The sequence below is a fragment of the Nerophis lumbriciformis genome, linkage group LG37, assembly GCF_033978685.3.
Source record: "Nerophis lumbriciformis linkage group LG37, RoL_Nlum_v2.1, whole genome shotgun sequence".
In the NCBI taxonomy this organism is placed as follows: Eukaryota; Metazoa; Chordata; class Actinopteri; order Syngnathiformes; family Syngnathidae; genus Nerophis; species Nerophis lumbriciformis.
This window is the reverse complement of record NC_084584.2, coordinates 9295001-9313469: the sequence shown is the minus strand read 5'-3', so window position 1 is coordinate 9313469 and position 18469 is coordinate 9295001. Positions and strand designations below refer to the sequence as shown.

Here is an 18469-nt window from a genome sequence, read left to right as displayed (position 1 = left end):
TGTGTACGCGCTGAAAGATTAATTTATGATTGTTTGTCAAAATACAACTATAGATGTCAACATTGTGTATGTGCTGAAAGATTCATTTATGATTGTTTATCAAAATATAACTATAGATGTCAACATTGTGTACGTGCTGAAGGATTCATTTATGATTGTTTGTCAAAATATAACTATAGATGTCAACATTGTGTATGTGCTGAAAGATTCATTTATGATTGTTTATCAAAATATAACTATAGATGTCAACATTGTGTATGTGCTGAAAGATTCACTTATGATTGTTTATCAAAAAATAACTATAGATGTCAACATTGTGTATGTGCTGAAAGATTAATTTATGATTATATGATTATATAACTATAACTGTGCGACCCTTCAATTGTTTTTTCCGATTATTATATTTTCATAAATGGTGAGGGGCCATAATCGAAATGGAAATTAAAATTCTATTAATTGTCTAGCCCTTCAACAAACCCTTGCATCTGCAAGTGAATACTGCTTCACTCAACATAAACTAATTCACAATTTAAATATTCCATCCTGGATACGTGGGTTGGTTTAGCATTGAATAAAGCCCTGCTAAAATATGCATCTGCAGGTAAACAAGCACCAATTTGAACATCTGGATCTTCCTCTAAGAGAAATGGAACCTTTCAAGTGAACTCGGAACCAACAAGGTGATGAGGGAGACCCGGACAACCTAATAAAACCATAATGATATGAATGTGGTGTGGTCACAGGTCTCATGGAGGGAGGCGGGACTGTTGGTCAGGGTTCAGGTATTGGATTTCATGGGCTGGAGCAATTCATTTGAAATGGGAATTACTTGAAGGGACCATGTGATGAGAGACACACTGGCTCAGTCCGAAGTCCCCCACTTTCCTCTTCTTCTTAACCCTCCCCCACGGCTTGTCAAACGTACGGCCCACGGGGCGAACGGGTTTTAATGCGGCCCGCGGATCAGTTTGGTAAATACGGGACACATGACTGTGTTTAAAGATGACGTGTCAGCTGACTTTAAGCGCCTTCTGGATTGGCTGCAGCGACTCCAATCAGCGCAGGTGTAAGCAATCACCTGCTCCTGTTGTGGCTGGCAGCAGATGGCGGCAGAATCGAGGCACAATACCTTCTTTCATTGTAAATTATCCACTCTGAGGATAAAATAAGATGCAAAGACTCAAGTCGACTTGACCATCATCTTTGTAGTTAGAGCTTGAAAGCACGATGCGCACCCTGAACTCCATTGTAAAAATGTATGTTTCTACATTTGTTGTGTTTGTTCTATTTTCTTTTATGCTTGAATCTACCATGTTCACATTGGTTAACTTTGTAGTTATGTTACCTTGATTTTGGCTATAGTAACTGTTGTGTTAATATTATAATTGTAATATTTGAATGAAGATAAATGTTTTTTGAGGAAACACTCTATAGCTTTTCCAAACACCTTTAATGGTGAACTGCCAACATGAGAATCTTAAACAGGATTTGTAAAAACACAAAGTCTAAGTTCATTGTGTTCTTCATGGTGTTTTTGAAACGGCACCAATTTTTTTTCCTCAGAATTTTCAGCTAACTTGAAGTGTTTTATCAAGAGGATTATTTGTAATGTGTGCATTTTCAGAATCTGCTAGTTCTATGTGTGGCCAAATTTAGTCAAAAAAGACTTTTCACAAACATGTATCATGTGACATTACTGATGAGGCAGAAAACAAGGAAGGCGGTGTTCAGAAGCAACAACCTACGCCTTGCTGGCTTGTCGTAACGAGCGCTGTAAACATACAATAAACAAACGGTGACAGCGGCTGTGCTGTTTATTCTTTCCAAATGGATAAAACAAATAATATAACCAAGGCTATTTTAGCAAAATATACTAGAACTCGATCAATCTAACAAGCAATAAAAAATACAACAAACTATTAAGTATTGAGTAGCAAAGGGCGAACATCTGTACAAAACCATGAGCATCATTGTTATTAACAACAGTAACTATAAGTGTATTATTTTTATTTACATCATAAATGTTTTATTATTCGGAAATGTATTAATCGGAAATTTCCAACATTAAATTATGTAATGTTGGAAATGTTCCCCTCTTCCTCGATATCCTAGGATGGGGATCGGCAACCCGCGACTGCGGCTCTTTATCGCCGCCCCAATGGCTCCCCGGATCTATTTAAATAAATACATATATTTTGTTTTATAATGGTTTCTGTAGGAGGACAAAAATTACACAACTCTTCGTAGTTGTTGGAACGCCCACTTGGTTGTGTTTATGCGTTGTGTTTATGTCAAATTCGTAAGACGATGGCAGCCTCTCAAAGAGCCCAAAGGCTGTTCGTCGCAATGGAAGGTTTGGGCCGGGCTGTGGGATCACAGACTGTGGTGATTTCTGTACTGAATCGCAAGATGGATCACATCATGGAGAAGCTTGAAAAGGAAAAATTGAATATGAGAGCAGCCAGCATGGACGAATAGAACAGACAAGTCATTGTAATGTCTGCCCGCGGAAAACAAACATCCTAATCTACAATTTGACTCCCTCGAATGGCCTTGACGCTGTGAACAACAGGAACAGGCTGTTCTGAAAACACCCCCGAGGACACCTCAATGATGGACGCTTTTGACCTCCCTCCCTCCTCAACGACACCTGGAGTCGAACTTTTGCTTGCATGCAGAACGGCCCCAGTCTATGAACATTACATCATCACACCCAAGACAATGGGCACATACACACACACACACCCTCCCCCACCCCACACCTTCACTACCGCTTGTTTCCCCTCGGGGTGATGGACGTCTTTCAGCGCTTCATAGCAGCAGGGCCCCAACTCCCCGCCCTCTGTTGCGAGTTGTCGTGATTAAATGTAACGTGTTTATGTGTGCATTGCATGGAGATTTTTTCCCACTCCAGACTAGGCCCCCTGAGGAGCCCAGTCTTGATTGTAGTTTTTTACTCATCTTCTTCCCCAGCGTTTTACCTTTTTCTTATCTTTTACGGGGCGCCCTTGGCGACCCATCAGCGTTCCTGTTCTGTAACCCTGTACACTGTTTGTTTGTCTAATCTTGAACGGGTTTGTGCTGAAAACATAGTTTTGTTGTACTTGTGCAATGACAATTAAGTCATATCCTATCCTATGAGTCACTGATGAGAGTATTTGGCAAGCGCTGTTTTGTCCTACTAATTTCGGTGGTCCTTGAACTCATCGTGTTTGTGTGAACTGTGACGCAACAGTTTGTTTACATGTATAACTTTCATGTCATTCTCGTCCGGACCTGAGGACGACTCGGTGGTGTGAATGGACCAAAGGTGACGCCGGTGAGGAATTGTTGAACAAATGGCTTTTGTTTGATCAAGCGAGTCCTCACAATTACAGGTGCTGCAGCAAACCTGGATGAGATGTTAGCCAAATGAAAATCTCTCTCTCTCTCTGTTAGGGGAACTTCTCCTTATATACCTTCCAGGCAGTCGCATACTCTTTGTTGTCTCAGTCTGGACAAAGCCCAGTTTGTACAAATGCAGAAGACATCCGTGCTCTGACCAATTGAGTCGGGTGACCTCCGACCTCGACTCCTATAGGTGGAAGCTCTTACCAGACGTCGCTAATGTGTTTATACTCCACAATGCCCTGTTGGCGAGAGCAGCAATCTCTGGATGAGCTGTGATAGACATCGGGACCTGAAGCTATCTAAGAGCATCTTTCCTTAATGACGGATTCTGTGATCAAGCTTTAAATGCATGCAATAAAAAATGTACACGATAAAATTTACAGACAATACAATGCCACTCATTGTTTGTGTAATTTTGTCCACCAAACATTTTATGCTGTGCGTGAATGCACAAAGGTGAACTTTGTTGCTGTTATTGACTTGTGTAGAGTGCTAATCAGGCATACTTTGGTCAGTTCATGACTGCAAGCGAATCCATGCTAACATGCTATTTAGGCTAGCTGTATGCACATATTGCATCATTATGCCTCATTTGTAGCTATATTTGAGCTCATTTAATATCCTTTACTCATGTCCTCCGTGTATTTAATTTATATTTACATGTCTCACGACACATTATCTGTGTGTAATATTGGCTGCATTTGTGATAGTTGTTTGTGCGCCATGTTGTTCCAGACCACAGCAAACATTAACATGTTGTTCCAGACCACAGCAAACGTTACCATGTTGTTCCAGACCACAGCAAACGTTACCACGTTGTTCCAGACCACAGCAAACGTTACCCAGCTTGCAAAGATTGTAATAAAGCCATTGGAAGAAGACGGCCTGCCGTTTCCTTTAACTTGGACACACACATCTATACCTTTGGTCATTCTAAGACAGTCATTTCCAGGAGTTATCTCCCCCTCTGAGAAGTTTTACTAATGTTTTCCAATGTTGTAAAAATGTAAACAGATGTAAAACAGATTCTGTGACCAAGCTTTAAATGCATGCTATCTTACGATCTCACAATAAAAAATGTACACGCTAAAATTTACAGACAATACAATGCCACTCATTGTTTGTGTAATTTTGTCCACCAAACATTTTATGCTGTGCGTGAATGCAGGTGAGCTTTGTTGCTGTTATTGACTTGTATAGAGTGCTAATCAAGCATGACTACAAGCGATTATCCATACTAACATGCTATTTAGGCTAGCTCTATGCACATATTGCATCATTATGCCTCATTTGTAGCTATATTTGAGCTCATTTAATTTCCTTTACTCATGTCCTCGGTGTATTTCATTTATATTTGCATGTCTCATGACACATTATCTGAGTGTATAATTGGCTGCGTTTCTGATAGTTGTTTGTGCGCCATGTTGTTCCAGACCACAGCAAACGTTACAGTGTTGTTCTAGACCACAGCAAATGTTACCATGTTGTTCTAGACCACAGCAAACGTTACCACGTTGTTCCAGACCACAGCAAACGTTACCACGTTGTTCCAGACCACAGCAAACGTTACCCAGCTTGCAAAGATTGTAATAAAGCCATTGGAAGAAGACGGCCTGTCGTTTCCTTTAACTTGGACACACACAGCTATACCTTTGGCCATTCTAAGACAGTCATTTCCAGGAGTTATCTCACCCTCTGAGATGTTTAACTAATGTTTTCCAATGTTGTAAAAATGTAAACAGATGTAAAACAGATTCTGTGACCAAGCTTTAAATGCATGCTATCTTACGATCTCACAATAAAAAATGTACACGCTAAAATTTACAGACAATACAATGCCACTCATTGTTTGTGTAATTTTGTCCACCAAACATTTCATGCTGTGCGTGAATGCAGGTGAGCTTTGTTGCTGTTATTGACTTGTATAGAGTGCTAATCAAGCATGACTACAAGCGAATCCATACTAACATGCTATTTAGGCTAGCTCTGTGCACATATTGCATCATTATGCCTCATTTGTAGCTATATTTGAGCTCATTTAATATCCTTTACTCATGTCCTCTGTGTATTTCATTTATATTTGCATGTCTCATGACACATTATCTGAGTGTATTATTGGCTGCATTTCTGATAGTTGTTTGTGCGCCATGTTGTTCCAGACCACAGCAAACGTTACCATGTTGTTCTAGACCACAGCAAACGTTACCACGTTGTTCCAGACCACAGCAAACGTTACCACGTTGTTCCAGACCACAGCAAACGTTACCCAGCTTGCAAAGATTGTAATAAAGCCATTGGAAGAAGACGGCCTGCCGTTTCCTTTAACTTGGACACACACATCTATACCTTTGGTCATTCTAAGACAGTCATTTCCAGGAGTTATCTCCCCCTCTGAGAAGTTTTACTAATGTTTTCCAATGTTGTAAAAATGTAAACAGATGTAAAACAGATTCTGTGACCAAGCTTTAAATGCATGCTATCTTACGATCTCACAATAAAAAATGTACACGCCAAAATTTACAGACAATACAATGCCACTCATTGTTTGTGTAATTTTGTCCACCAAACATTTTATGCTGTGCGTGAATGCAGGTGAGCTTTGTTGCTGTTATTGACTTGTATAGAGTGCTAATCAAGCATGACTACAAGTGAATCCATACTAACATGCTATTTCGGCTAGCTCTGTTTGTGCGCCATGTTGTTCCAGACCACAGCAAACGTTACCACGTTGTTCTAGACCACAGCAAACGTTACCACGTTGTTCCAGACCACAGCAAACGTTACCACGTTGTTCCAGACCACAGCAAACGTTACCCAGCTTGCAAAGATTGTAATAAAGTCATTGGAAGAAGACGGCCTGCCATTTCTTTTAACTTGGACACACACATCTATATCTTTGGTCATTCTAAGACAGTCATTTCCAGGAGTTATCTCCCCCTCTGAGAAGTTTTACTAATGTTTTCCAATGTTGTAAAAATGTAAACAGATGTAAAACAGATTCTGTGACCAAGCTTTAAATGCATGCTATCTTACGATCTCACAATAAAAAATGTACACGCCAAAATTTACAGACAATACAATGCCACTCATTGTTTGTGTAATTTTGTCCACCAAACATTTTATGCTGTGCGTGAATGCAGGTGAGCTTTGTTGCTGTTATTGACTTGTATAGAGTGCTAATCAAGCATGACTACAAGCGAATCCATACTAACATGCTATTTCGGCTAGCTCTGTTTGTGCGCCATGTTGTTCCAGACCATAGCAAACGTTACCACGTTGTTCTAGACCACAGCAAACGTTACCACGTTGTTCCAGACCACAGCAAACGTTACCACGTTGTTCCAGACCACAGCAAACGTTACCCAGCTTGCAAAGATTGTAATAAAGTCATTGGAAGAAGACGGCCTGCCATTTCTTTTAACTTGGACACACACATCTATATCTTTGGTCATTCTAAGACAGTCATTTCTAGGAGTTATCTCACCCTCTGAGAAGTTTTACGAATGTTTTCCAATGTTGTAAAAATGTAAACAGATGTAAAACAGATTCTGTGACCAAGCTTTGAATACGATCTCACAATAAAAAATGTACACGCTAAAATTTACAGACAATACAATGCCACTCATTGTTTGTGTAATTTTGTCCACCAAACATTTTATGCTGTGCGTGAATGCACAAAGGTGAGCTTTGTTGCTGTTATTGACTTGTGTGGAGTGCTAATTAGGCATAATTTGGTCAGTGCATGACTGCAAGCGAATCCATGCTAACATGCTATTTAGGCTAGCTGTATGTACATATTGCATCATTATGCCTCATTTGTAGCTATATTTGAGTTCATTTAATTTCCTTTACTTATGTCCTCTGTGTATTTAATTTATATGTGCATGTCTCATGACATATTATCTGTGTGTAATATTGGCTGCATTTCTGATAGTTGTTTGTGCGCCATGTTGTTCCAGACCACAGCAAACGTTACCACATTGTTCCAGACCACAGCAAACGCTACCACGTTGTTCCAGACCATAGCAAACGTTACCACGTTGTTCCAGACCACAGCAAACGTTACCACGCTGTTCCAGACCACAGCAAACGTTACCATGTTGTTCGAGACCACAGCAAACGTTACCATGTTGTTCCAGACCACTGCAAACGTTACCACGTTGTTCCAAACCACAGCAAACGTTACCACGTTGTTCCAGACCACAGCAAACGTTACCACGTTGTTCCAGACCACAGCAAACGTTACCACGTTGTTCCAAACCACAGCAAACGTTACCACGTTGTTCCAGACCACAGCAAACGTTACCCAGCTTGCAAAGATTGTAATAAAGTCATTGGAAGAAGACGGCCTGCCGTTTCCTTTAACTTGGACACACACATCTATACCTTTGGTCATTCTAAGACAGTCATTTCTAGGAGTTATCTCACCCTCTGAGTTAACAAATTTTGGGTTGCCGGCAACCCCGAACGGGACAAGCGGTAGGAAATGGATGGATGGATGGACCCAGCTCACTTTATCTAGAGGCCCTCACACTTGGCCATTCCTCCTTACCTGATTGAGGTGAACGCGCAAAACAAAGGAGGAAGGGTCAGTATTGGGATTGAGCCATTGTCCTCCTCTCAGGCATGACTAAGACTATCAGAGCTGCTCCAACAGAAGCAGCAAAATGTGGAATGAGTCGCACGCTGTGACAAATAAAACGCGGATGAATAAACCTGCGGTGACGCTTCTCCTTGCACCCACCTGGTTTCTTCTCCACCTCCACGGCCTCCGTCACGGGCTGCTTGAGGGGCCGACCGTCCACGTGGGTGACCACGAACGGCTTCTCCGAGGCCACCATGAGGCCGTCGCCCTGCGGCGTCACCGCGGCGTAGTGAGGCACCGACTTCCCCTTCAGGACACGCCTTTTGGTCACTTTGTAATTCTTCTCCAGGCCTGCGGGGAGGAGATGTCTTCATGAGTCCCCGAGGCGGCGTTAACAAGAAGGATGTGACAACGATGTAGCGCTTGGAGTCAAGTGTCCTGGCACAGTTCTGCAACCTCAGCACCTTCTTTACTCCTCAATCCATCACGTAGTAAAGCATGACTCGCTCTGCTTTTGTTCAAGATCTGCATGATTGAGGAACCACGCGCCTGGATCGATATCTCATTATGCGTGTCACAGCACCCACCTGGCCCCGCCGTGTTGTCCACCGTGATCCACTCCAGCCACACGGAGAAGCCACTTCCTTTGGTTTCCTGGGCGTCCTTGAGGATGCGGAGGAGCAGGACCTCCATGGTGTGGATCTCGGCCTGGACGTGTGACGTGCTGTGGAGGACGACGAAGGGCTCCCCCAAGTCCTCGCTGAACAGAGGCTGACGACGCAAACGCTCCAGTTGAGCCATTTATTTGCATTCTGCTGCCTACAAACTACTGCTTTGATACATTTTCAACATAAAGAAGGGGTGTCCAAAATTTTGCCGCACACCGAAAAATTAAAATGTTTATATTTTATATTTTCAAAACCAATACAATACCGTATAAATAATTTTTTCAACCTTTAGGTTTAATCCCACGAACCCGGAAGGTTCTCCGTCTCAGTCCAAAAGAGTAAAAAAAAATTTTTTTTTTAAAAGACATTGCTTCTGTATCAAAAAAAAGCCCTGTTTTGTTATGGCAAAAACACAAAAATATGCCTTATTTTCCCAAAATTTTTTTCAAAAACGGAATATATGATGTGAAGTAACTGGAGCCTTAAATAGGTCAACACCATTGATTTTGACTTAATATATTTTTTGAAAAATGACAGTTAAAAAAAATTCTATTAAACTACAATTCTTGGGCATCCAAAAGGGCCTCAAGTGTTAAAAAAAATAAAAATGTATGACTTATTTTTAACACTTTTATGAGTTGGGCCTTTTTGGATCCCCGATTAATTTTAGTGGGATTTTGCATTCTGCTGCCTAGAAACTACTGCTTTGATACATTTTCAACATAAAGAAGGGGTGTCCAAATTTTTGCCGCACACCGAAAAATTAAAATGTTTATGTTTTATATTTTCAAAACCAATACAATACCGTATAAAGATTTTTTTCAACCTTTAGGATTAATCCCACGAACCCGGAAGGTTCTCAGTCTCAGTCCAAAAGAGTAAAAAAAAAATTTTTTTTAAAAGACATCGCTTCTGTATCAAAAAAAGCCCTGTTTTGTTATGGCAAAAACACAAAAATATACCTTAAATTTTTTTCAAAAACGGAATATATGATGTGAAGTAACTGGAGCCTTAAATAGGTCAACACCATTGATTTTGACTTAATATATTTTTTGAAAATGACAGTTAAAAAAAAATCTATTAAACTACAATTCTTGGGCATCCAAAAGGGCCTGAAGTGTTAAAAAAAACAAAAAACGTATGACTTATTTTTAACACTTTTATGAGTTGGGCCTTTTTGGATCCCCGATTAATTTTAGTGGGATTTTGCATTCTGCTGACTAGAAACTACTGCTTTGATACATTTTCAACATAAAGAAGGGGTGTCCAAAATTTTGTCGCACACCGAAAAATGAAAATGTTTATAATTTATATTTTCAAAACCAATACAATACCGTATAAAGATTTTTTTCAACCTTTAGGTTTAATCCCACGAACCTGGAAGGTTTTCAGTCTCAGTCCAAAAGAGTAAAAAAAAAAATATTTTTTTAAAAGACATCGCGATCTTCTGTATCAAAAAAAGCCCTGTTTTGTTATGGCAAAAACACAAAAATAAGCCTTATTTTCCCTAAATTTTTTTCAAAAACGGAATATATGATGTGAAGTAACTGGAGCCTTAAATAGGTCAACACCATTGATTTTGACTTAATATATTTTTTGAAAAATGACAGTTAAAAAAAAAATATATTAAACTACAATTCTTGGGCATCCAAAAGGGCCTCAAGTGTTAAAAAAAATAAAAATGTATGACTTATTTTTAACACTTTTATGAGTTGGGCCTTTTTTGGATTCCCGGTTAATTTTAGTGGGATTTTGCATTCTGCTGCCTAGAAACTACTGCTTTGATACATTTTCAACATAAAGAAGGGGTGTCCAAAATTTTGCCGCACACCGAAAAATTAAAATGTTTATATTTTATATTTTCAAAACCAATACAATACCGTATAAAGATTTTTTTCAACCTTTAGGTTTAATCCCACGAACCCGGAAGGTTCTCAGTCTCAGTCCAAAAGAGTAAAAAAAAAAATTTTTTTAAAAGACATCGCTTCTGTATCAAAAAAAGCCCTGTTTTGTTATGGCAAAAACACAAAAATATGCCTTAAATTTTTTTCAAAAACGGAATATATGATGGATAATATACGAAGACTTCTATGGAAATGCAAGAACCGAGACTCAGATTTCCCTCGCCCGGACGCGGGTCACCGGGACCCCCCTCCGGAGCCAGGCCCGGAGTTGGGGCACGATGGCACAGCCCGAAGAGGCAACGTGGGTCCCCCCTCCAATGGGCTCACCACCCATAGCAGGGGCCATAGAGGTCGGGTGCAATGTGAGCTGGGCGGTAGCCGAAGGCAGGGCACTTGGCGGTCCGATCCTCGGCTACAGAAGCTAGCTCTTGGGACGTGGAACGTCACCTCGCTGGGGGGGGGAAGGAGCCTGAGCTAGTGCGCGAGGTAGAGAAGTTCCGGTTGGATATAGTCGGACTCACCTCGACGCACAGCAAGGGCTCTGGAACCAGTTCTCTCGAGAGGGGCTGGACTCTCTTCCACTCTGGCGTTGCCAGCAGTGAGAGACGCCTTGCTGGGGTGGCAATTCTTGTTGCCCCCCGGCTCAGAGCCTGCATGTTGGAGTTCAACCCGGTGGACGAGAGGGTAGCTTCCCTCCGCCTTCGGGTGGGGAGACGGGTCCTGACTGTTGTTTGCGCTTACGCGCCAAACAGCAGCTCAGAGTACCCGCCCTTTTTGGATTCACTCGAGGGAGTACTTGAGAGTGCTCCCCCGGGTGATTCCCTCGTTCTACTGGGGGACTTCAACGCTCATATTGGCAACGACAGTGAAACCTGGAGAGGCGTGATTGGGAAGAATGGCCGCCCGGATCTGAACCCGAGTGGTGTTTTGTTATTGGACTTTTGTGCCCGTCACGGATTGTCCATAACGAACACCATGTTCAAACATAAGGGTGTCCATATGTGCACTTGACACCAGGACACCCTAGGCCGCAGTTCTATGATCGACTTTGTAGTTGTGTCATCGGATTTGCGGCCTCATGTTTTGGACACTCGGGTGAAGAGAGGGGCGGAGCTTTCTACCGATCACCACCTGGTGGTGAGTTGGCTGCGATGGTGGGGGAGGATGCCGGACAGACCTGGCAGGCCCAAACGCATTGTGAGGGTTTGCTGGGAACGTCTGGCAGAGTCTCCTGTCAGAGAGAGTTTCAATTCCCACCTCCGGAAGAACTTTGAACATGTCACGAGGGAGGTGCTGGACATTGAGTCCGAGTGGACCATGTTCCGCACCTCTATTGTCGAGGCGGCTGATTGGAGCTGTGGCCGCAAGGTAGTTGGTGCCTGTCGTGGCGGTAATCTTAGAACCTGTTGGTGGACACCGGCGGTGAGGGATGCCGTCAAGCTGAAGAAGGAGTCCTATCGGGTTCTTTTGGCTCATGGGACTCCTGAGGCAGCGGACAGGTACCGACAGGCCAAGCGGTGTGCGGCTTCAGCGGTCGCGGAGGCAAAAACTCGACATGGGAGGAGTTCGGGGAAGCCATGGAAAACGACTTCCGGACGGCTTCGAAGCGATTCTGGACCACCATCCGTCGCCTCAGGAAGGGGAAGCAGTGCACTACCAACACCGTGTATGGTGCGGATGGTGTTCTGCTGACCTCGACTGCGGAAGTTGTGGATCGGTGGAGGGAATACTTCGAAGACCTCCTCAATCCCACCAACACGTCTTCCTATGAGGAAGCAGTGCCTGGGGAGTCTGTGGTGGGCTCTCCTATTTCTGGGGCTGAGGTTGCTGAGGTAGTTAAAAAGCTCCTCGGTGGCAAGGCCCCGGGGGTGGATGAGATCCGCCCGGAGTTCCTTAAGGCTCTGGATGCTGTAGGGCTGTCTTGGTTGACAAGACTCTGCAGCATCGCGTGGACATCGGGGGCAGTACCTCTGGATTGGCAGACCGGGGTGGTGGTTCCTCTCTTTAAAAAGGAGAACCGGAGGGTGTGTTCTAACTATCGTGGGATCACACTCCTCAGCCTTCCCGGTAAGGTCTATTCAGGTGTACTGGAGAGGAGGCTACGCCGGATAGTCGAACCTCGGATTCAGGAGGAACAGTGTGGTTTTCGTCCTGGTCGTGGAACTGTGGACCAGCTCTATACTCTCGGCAGGGTCCTTGAGGGTGCATGGGAGTTTGCCCAACCAGTCTACATGTGCTTTGTGGACTTGGAGAAGGCATTCGACCGTGTCCCTCGGGAAGTCCTGTGGGGAGTGCTCAGAGAGTATGGGGTATCGGACTGTCTGATTGTGGCGGTCCGCTCCCTGTATGATCAGTGTCAGAGCTTGGTTCGCATTGCCGGCAGTAAGTCGGACACGTTTCCGGTGAGGGTTGGACTCCGCCAAGGCTGCCCTTTGTCACCGATTCTGTTCATAACTTTTATGGACAGAATTTCTAGGCGCAGTCAAGGCGTTGAGGGGATCCGGTTTGGTGGCTGCAGGATTAGGTCTCTGCTTTTTGCAGATGATTTGGTCCTGATGGCTTCATCTGGCCAGGATCTTCAGCTCTCACTGGATCGGTTCGCAGCTGAGTGTGAAGCGACTGGGATGAGAATCAGCACCTCCAAGTCCGAGTCCATGGTTCTCGCCCGGAAAAGGGTGGAGTGCCATCTCCGGGTTGGGGAGGAGATCTTGCCCCAAGTGGAGGAGTTCAAGTACCTCGGAGTCTTGTTCACGAGTGAGGGAAGAGTGGATCGTGAGATCGACAGGCGGATCGGTGCGGCGTCTTCAGTAATGCGGACGCTGTATCGATCCGTTGTGGTGAAGAAGGAGCTGAGCCGGAAGGCAAAGCTCTCAATTTACCGGTCGATCTACGTTCCCATCCTCACCTATGGTCATGAGCTTTGGGTTATGACCGAAAGGACAGGATCACGGGTACAAGCGGCCGAAATGAGTTTCCTCCGCCGGGTGGCGGGGCTCTCCCTTAGAGATAGGGTGAGAAGCTCTGTCATCAGGGAGGAGCTCAAAGTAAAGCCGCTGCTCCTCCACATCGAGAGGAGCCAGATGAGGTGGTTCGGGCATCTGGTCAGGATGCCACCCGAGCGCCTCCCTAAGGAGGTGTTTAGGGCATGTCCGACCGGTAGGAGGCCACGAGGAAGACCCAGGACACGTTGGGAAGACTATGTCTCCCGGCTGGCCTGGGAACGCCTCGGGATCCCCCGGGAGGAGCTGGACGAAGTGGCTGGGGAGAGGGAAGTCTGGGCTTCCCTGCTTAGGCTGCTGCCCCCGCGACCCGACCTCGGATAAGCGGAAGAAGATGGATGGATGGATGGAATATATGATGTGAAGTAACTGGAGCCTTAAATAGGTCAACACCATTGATTTTGACTTAATATATTTTTTGAAAAATGACAGTTAAAAAAAAATCTATTAAACTACAATTCTTGGGCATCCAAAAGGGCCTCAAGTGTTAAAAAAAAATAAAAATGTATGACTTATTTTTAACACTTTTATGAGTTGGGCCTTTTTGGATCCCCAATTAATTTTAGTGGGATTTTGCATTCTGCTGCCTAGAAACTACTGCTTTGATACATTTTCAACATAAAGAAGGGGTGTCCAAAATTGTTCCGCACACCGAAAAATGTTTATGTTTATATTTTGTATTTTCAAAACCAATAAAATACCGTATAAAGATTTTTTTAAACCTTTAAGTTTAATCCCACGGACCTGGAAGGGTTTCAGTCTCAGTCCAAATTTTTGTTTTAAAAAGTCATACATATATATTGTTTCATTTTTATTATTATTCTACACTTAAAACTGTAGATAAACTTTAGCTCTGTCGCTATAGAGTAAAAAAAAAAATTATCGAAGAAAGCCCAGTTTTTTTATGGCAAAAACACAAAAATAAGTCTTATTTTCCTGAAACTTTTTTCTAAATAGAATATTTGATGTGAAGTAACTGGAGCCTTAAATAGGTCAACGCCATTGATTTTGACTTAATATATTTGAAAAAAATGACCAAATCTGTTAAAAAAAACAAATTCTTAGGCATCCAAAAGGGCCTCAAGTGTTAAAAGTAAAATAGAAAAAATGTATGACTTATTTTTAACACTTTTATGAGTTGGGCCCTTTTGTATCCTCGATTCATTTTAATGGGATTTTTTATTTTGGCTCCAAAAATATAAATGAATTTAAATCAATGTTGTTATGAATTATTGACTGAGTTAAGGCTCCAATTATTTTGCATCAAATATTCCACTTTGAAATATTTTTTAGGGGAAAACAATTCATATGTTTGCCATATTATAAAATATATATTTTTTTTTTTACAAAAACGGCATAAAACAAAAAATAAAAAATAAAAATAAAAATAAAAACTTATAATGAACAGACTTGTTGAAAGCAAAAACAATTTTTTTTATTTAAAAATAGTAAAACTTATTTTGTGGGGCCCTTTTGGATCCCCAATCATATTGGTGGGAATTATTTTTAAAAACAGTCACTGCTCAAAAAATTATCGATTTTTATAAAGAATTGCGATTATTATTTGTAACGATTCTTAATCGATTAAAAAAAAAATCAAAAATATACTTTTTTGTTCTGTTGTGGTTGCATTTTTTTTTTTTGCACCATGACTAGGGAAGGTTGTCTGCATGGGGTCATATAAGTAAATGCTGCAGAGCAGCAGAGTGAAATACTCACGTTGTCCACTAGATGGCGACAAAAGAGCAAAGTAACAGTATTACCTTATTAGAACTCATGATGTCTTACGGGCCAAATTGAAGACCGTGGTTTGGACACCCCTGTTGTAGGGTGATCAGGTAAGCAGGTGTGCACCCACCTCCCACTTGCAGTGGGTGCTCTCCCCCCGCTTGCTGGTACGAAGCAGGTAGAGTCTGCCGGCCCCGTCGGAGAGGGCGGCCCAGGTGGCTGACGTGAAGCTGAGCGAGGCGTTCAGGCGGTCCTCGCGTCGGCCGCGGTCCGCTTCCATGCGGAAGATCTCCCTGGGCTTGCCCAGCACCGAGTCCTGGATTCAAAGCATCAACGTTTCACTTGAACTTCCATACCTTTTCACTAGTTACTTCTGACAATTCGGGCTGGCATTTCTGTAGCGATAATTCAAAAGCAGGCTTGAGTGTTGATCATGGCATTTCACAATGAATATCTTGTCTAACAACACTTTGAGTCCTGGTGTGATTGATGTTGTATTGCTGCATTGGCGTGTTCGGTCAGTCGTCCCTCACACATCCAAAGAACATGAGACAAGAACTGTTGTGACGCCAGAGATCGCTTATTGGTGTTATATTTGTCTTCTGGTCAAATGGTCACTCTCCAGATAGGGTTCTTTTGTGATCGATGCTGTATTACTGCCTTTCCCAATGTTTAACAAAAAAGTGTTGTTATTTTGTTCATCCTCCTCCCTCATCACCACCCACCCACCTTTTCCCCGGTCTTTACATTCCCTTTCTCTCAATTCAATTACAATCTCTCTCTCTCTCTACCCCCCCCCACCCAATTTTTCCTCAGTCTTTACAATATTTCTCTCTCTCTCTCCACTACCCCATGCAACTTTCTCTCTCTCTCTCTCTCTCTCTCTCTCTCTCCCCCTACCCAATTTTTCCTCAGTCTTTACATTATTTCTCTCTCTCTCTCCACTACCCCCCACCCAACTTTTCCTCTCTCTCTCTCTCTCTCTCTCCCCCTCTCTCTCTTTCACCCGCCTACCCAATTTTTCCTCGGCCTTTACATTATTTCTCTCTCTCTCTCTCTCTCTACCCCCCCACCCAATTTTTCCTCGGTCTTTACATTCTTTCTCTCTCTCTCTCCACAACCTTCCTACCCAACTCTCTCTCTCTCTCTCTCCACCACCTCTCTCTCTCTCTCTCTTTCTCTCTCTCTCTCTCTCTCCAACCCAATTTTTCCTCGGTCTTTACATTATCTCTCTCTCTCTCTCGCCCTCTCTCTCTCTCTCTCTCCACCACCCCACCCATCTCTCTCTCCCTCTCTCTACCCCCCCACCCAATTTTTCCTCGGTCTTTACATTATTTCTCTCTCTCTCTCTCTCCACTACCCCCCTACCCAACTCTCTCTCTCCCTCTCCACCACCCCACCCATCTCTCTCTCCCTCTCTCTACCCCCCCACCCAATTTTTCCTCGGTCTTTACATTATTTCTCTCTCTCTCTCTCTCTCCACTACCCCTCCACTCAACTTTTCCCCTCTCTCTCTCTCTACCCCCCCACCCAATTTTTCCTCGGTCTTTACATTCTTTCTCTCTCTCTCTCTCTCTCCACAACCCCCCTACCCAACTCTCTCTCTCCCTCTCCACCACCCCACCCATCTCTCTCTCCCTCTCTCTACCCCCCCACCCAATTTTTCCTCAGTCTTTACATTATTTCTCTCTCTCTCTCTACTACCCCTCCACTCAACTTTTCCCCCCTCTCTCTCTCTACCCCCCCACCCAATTTTTCCTCTGTCTTTACATTCTTTCTCTCTCTCTCTCTCTCTCTCCACAACCCCCCTACCCAACTCTCTCTCTCCCTCTCCACCACCCCACCCATCTCTCTCTCCCTCTCTCTACCCCCCCACCCAATTTTTCCTCGGTCTTTACATTATTTCTCTCTCTCTCTCTCTCTCCACTACCCCTCCACTCAACTTTTCCCCCCTCTCTCTCTCTACCCCCCCACCCAACTTTTCCTCTCTCTCTCTCTACCCGCCCACCCAATTTTCCCTCGGTCTTTACATTATTTCTCTCTCTCTCTCTCTCTCTCTCTCTCTCTCTCTCTCTCATATACAAACAGTTAAAAGACCTGAGCTTTCTATGGACATGTCTTTATTGAAAAGGATCCACTCTCTGCAGTTGAGTCCACAATATTCCTTTCATTTAAGAACGCCGATGTGACGTCACATGACGCCAAACCTTGAACGAAAGGTGTCGCCGAGCGGCGCCGACTTATTTGTGAGAGACGGACGCGTCCTTCCTGTTGCCATGGCGACGCCCCCCCCCCCCGGCGCCTTACGCTGCATCTGTGACGCGTCCGTGCCAAACGCGCCGATCGTCCACTGGTGATGATTGAGTTGACAGTGTTTGGCAGCACATTAGCGACAAGGACTCATTTAACAAAGGAGACTTTCCTCAAGCTTATGAAGGGAGATTAACATTTTAGAGTCCTGTGTACATTCTGTGTTTTTATGTACTTTTGTATAAGTGTTTCCCATACCGGTACATTCATTCAGACGTACAAACGCACAAAGTATCACCACTCGTGATCGAGCGATACGGCTTTTGTCAGGGCGGATATCCATTATTAGTACGGTAGTCAATGAGGTCGATGACGATATTTAGTTAGCTACACATGATTAGTGTATGTCAGTAAACACCTGGGCAAGGATTTAAGTTGTTTTTTCTAAATCTTTCAGGTAACCTTGGACCTGTATCATTGAAGTATCGCTCTTGTACTTGGTATCATTACAGTGGATGTCAGGTGTAGATCCACCCGTGGCGTTTGTTTACATTGTGACGCCGGTGAGCTATTGTATCCTCCTACAGTGTGTAGCGAAGCATGTTTAGCTATTCCTCGTCCTCCAGTGATAATGATACGTTATTTGTCGCCATGGAGGCCAGGATTAGTGATTTAGAAGTAGCTAAAACACTGCCAACTGCGGACTAGCTAGCCATGTCTTAAAGCAGCTCTTCCTGAGGGTGTTTCAGTGTTATAACTTCACCTTTATCTTTACTTTTTACACCAAAATGCGTCCATTCTCCCATTTCTGTCTACACACTGTATCTGCTTGTAAGTACTCTGTGTGTGTGTGCGCTGCCCAACATGCTCCTCTGCTGGTAAAACCAGCAATGTCACCACGTGACGACGACACGCCCGTTAAAAAAAAATATCTTGACAAAGAGG

General features: G+C 43.5%; 1 protein-coding gene across 1 annotated transcript in view; it reads right to left on the bottom strand.

The window, feature by feature from the left end:
• nudcd1 (NudC domain containing 1) overlaps nt 1-18469 on the bottom strand; it is a 56507-nt gene that overhangs the window by 31788 nt on the left and 6250 nt on the right. Inside the window, exons 3-5 of the mRNA XM_061931106.2 lie at nt 15405-15590; nt 8563-8746; nt 8135-8326 (exon numbers count right to left, since the gene is read on the bottom strand). Coding sequence (XP_061787090.1) covers nt 8135-8326; nt 8563-8746; nt 15405-15590 — 562 coding nt within the window. The remainder of the gene's footprint in view (nt 1-8134; nt 8327-8562; nt 8747-15404; nt 15591-18469) is intronic.